Consider the following 597-nt stretch of genomic DNA (forward strand, 5'->3'; position numbering starts at 1 on the left):
ATGCTAAGAATGTTTCTGAGGCATAACTCGTATAGAATATTTTCTTGAATAATACATGAATAACAATTAGCATTTCAGGGAACTTCACAGGTTTTGTCCATGGATAATACACATATTAGATGTTCATGTAGTTGTTGATGCTTTCAGGTACTACTGCAAGAGATGCCACACATAATACCTCATGAAGAACGTGTGCTCTTGTTGCGAATGCAGGTTGCAAATGAAAAGGAAGTACTGGGACTAACAGAAGCAGCATGTGCTGCTCCACAGTCAACACTCATTACAGTACGAAGGTAGGTTTATTGTAGTGAATGGTTTATTGACAATCATCCATGATTTAACTTGACCAAAAAGAAAGACTACTCCCCATAGTTAATTGAAATCAAGAAGAAAATTAGTCAGAAGATTTGATTTTTACCAACAGGTCTCGTCTTGTTGAGGATGGGTACAGACAGTTGGCTTCGCTCTCACCTCAAGCCCTTAAGGGGTTGATACGAGTCCGTTTCATCAATGAGCAGGGCTTAGATGAGGCAGGCATTGATCAGGATGGTGTGTTTAAAGGTCAGTGAGTGATAAGATTTGGACAGATATAATCTG

At 39.2% G+C, this 597-nt stretch overlaps 1 protein-coding gene across 1 annotated transcript in view; it reads left to right on the top strand.

Annotated features, from left to right (window-relative positions):
* LOC119589516 (ubiquitin-protein ligase E3B-like) overlaps positions 1-597 on the top strand; it is a 15,034-nt gene that overhangs the window by 10,873 nt on the left and 3,564 nt on the right. Inside the window, exons 13-14 of the mRNA XM_037938116.1 lie at positions 148-293; positions 425-561. Coding sequence (XP_037794044.1) covers positions 148-293; positions 425-561 — 283 coding nt within the window. The remainder of the gene's footprint in view (positions 1-147; positions 294-424; positions 562-597) is intronic.

Source organism: Penaeus monodon, chromosome 25 (genome assembly GCF_015228065.2).
Source record: "Penaeus monodon isolate SGIC_2016 chromosome 25, NSTDA_Pmon_1, whole genome shotgun sequence".
In the NCBI taxonomy this organism is placed as follows: domain Eukaryota; kingdom Metazoa; phylum Arthropoda; class Malacostraca; order Decapoda; family Penaeidae; genus Penaeus; species Penaeus monodon.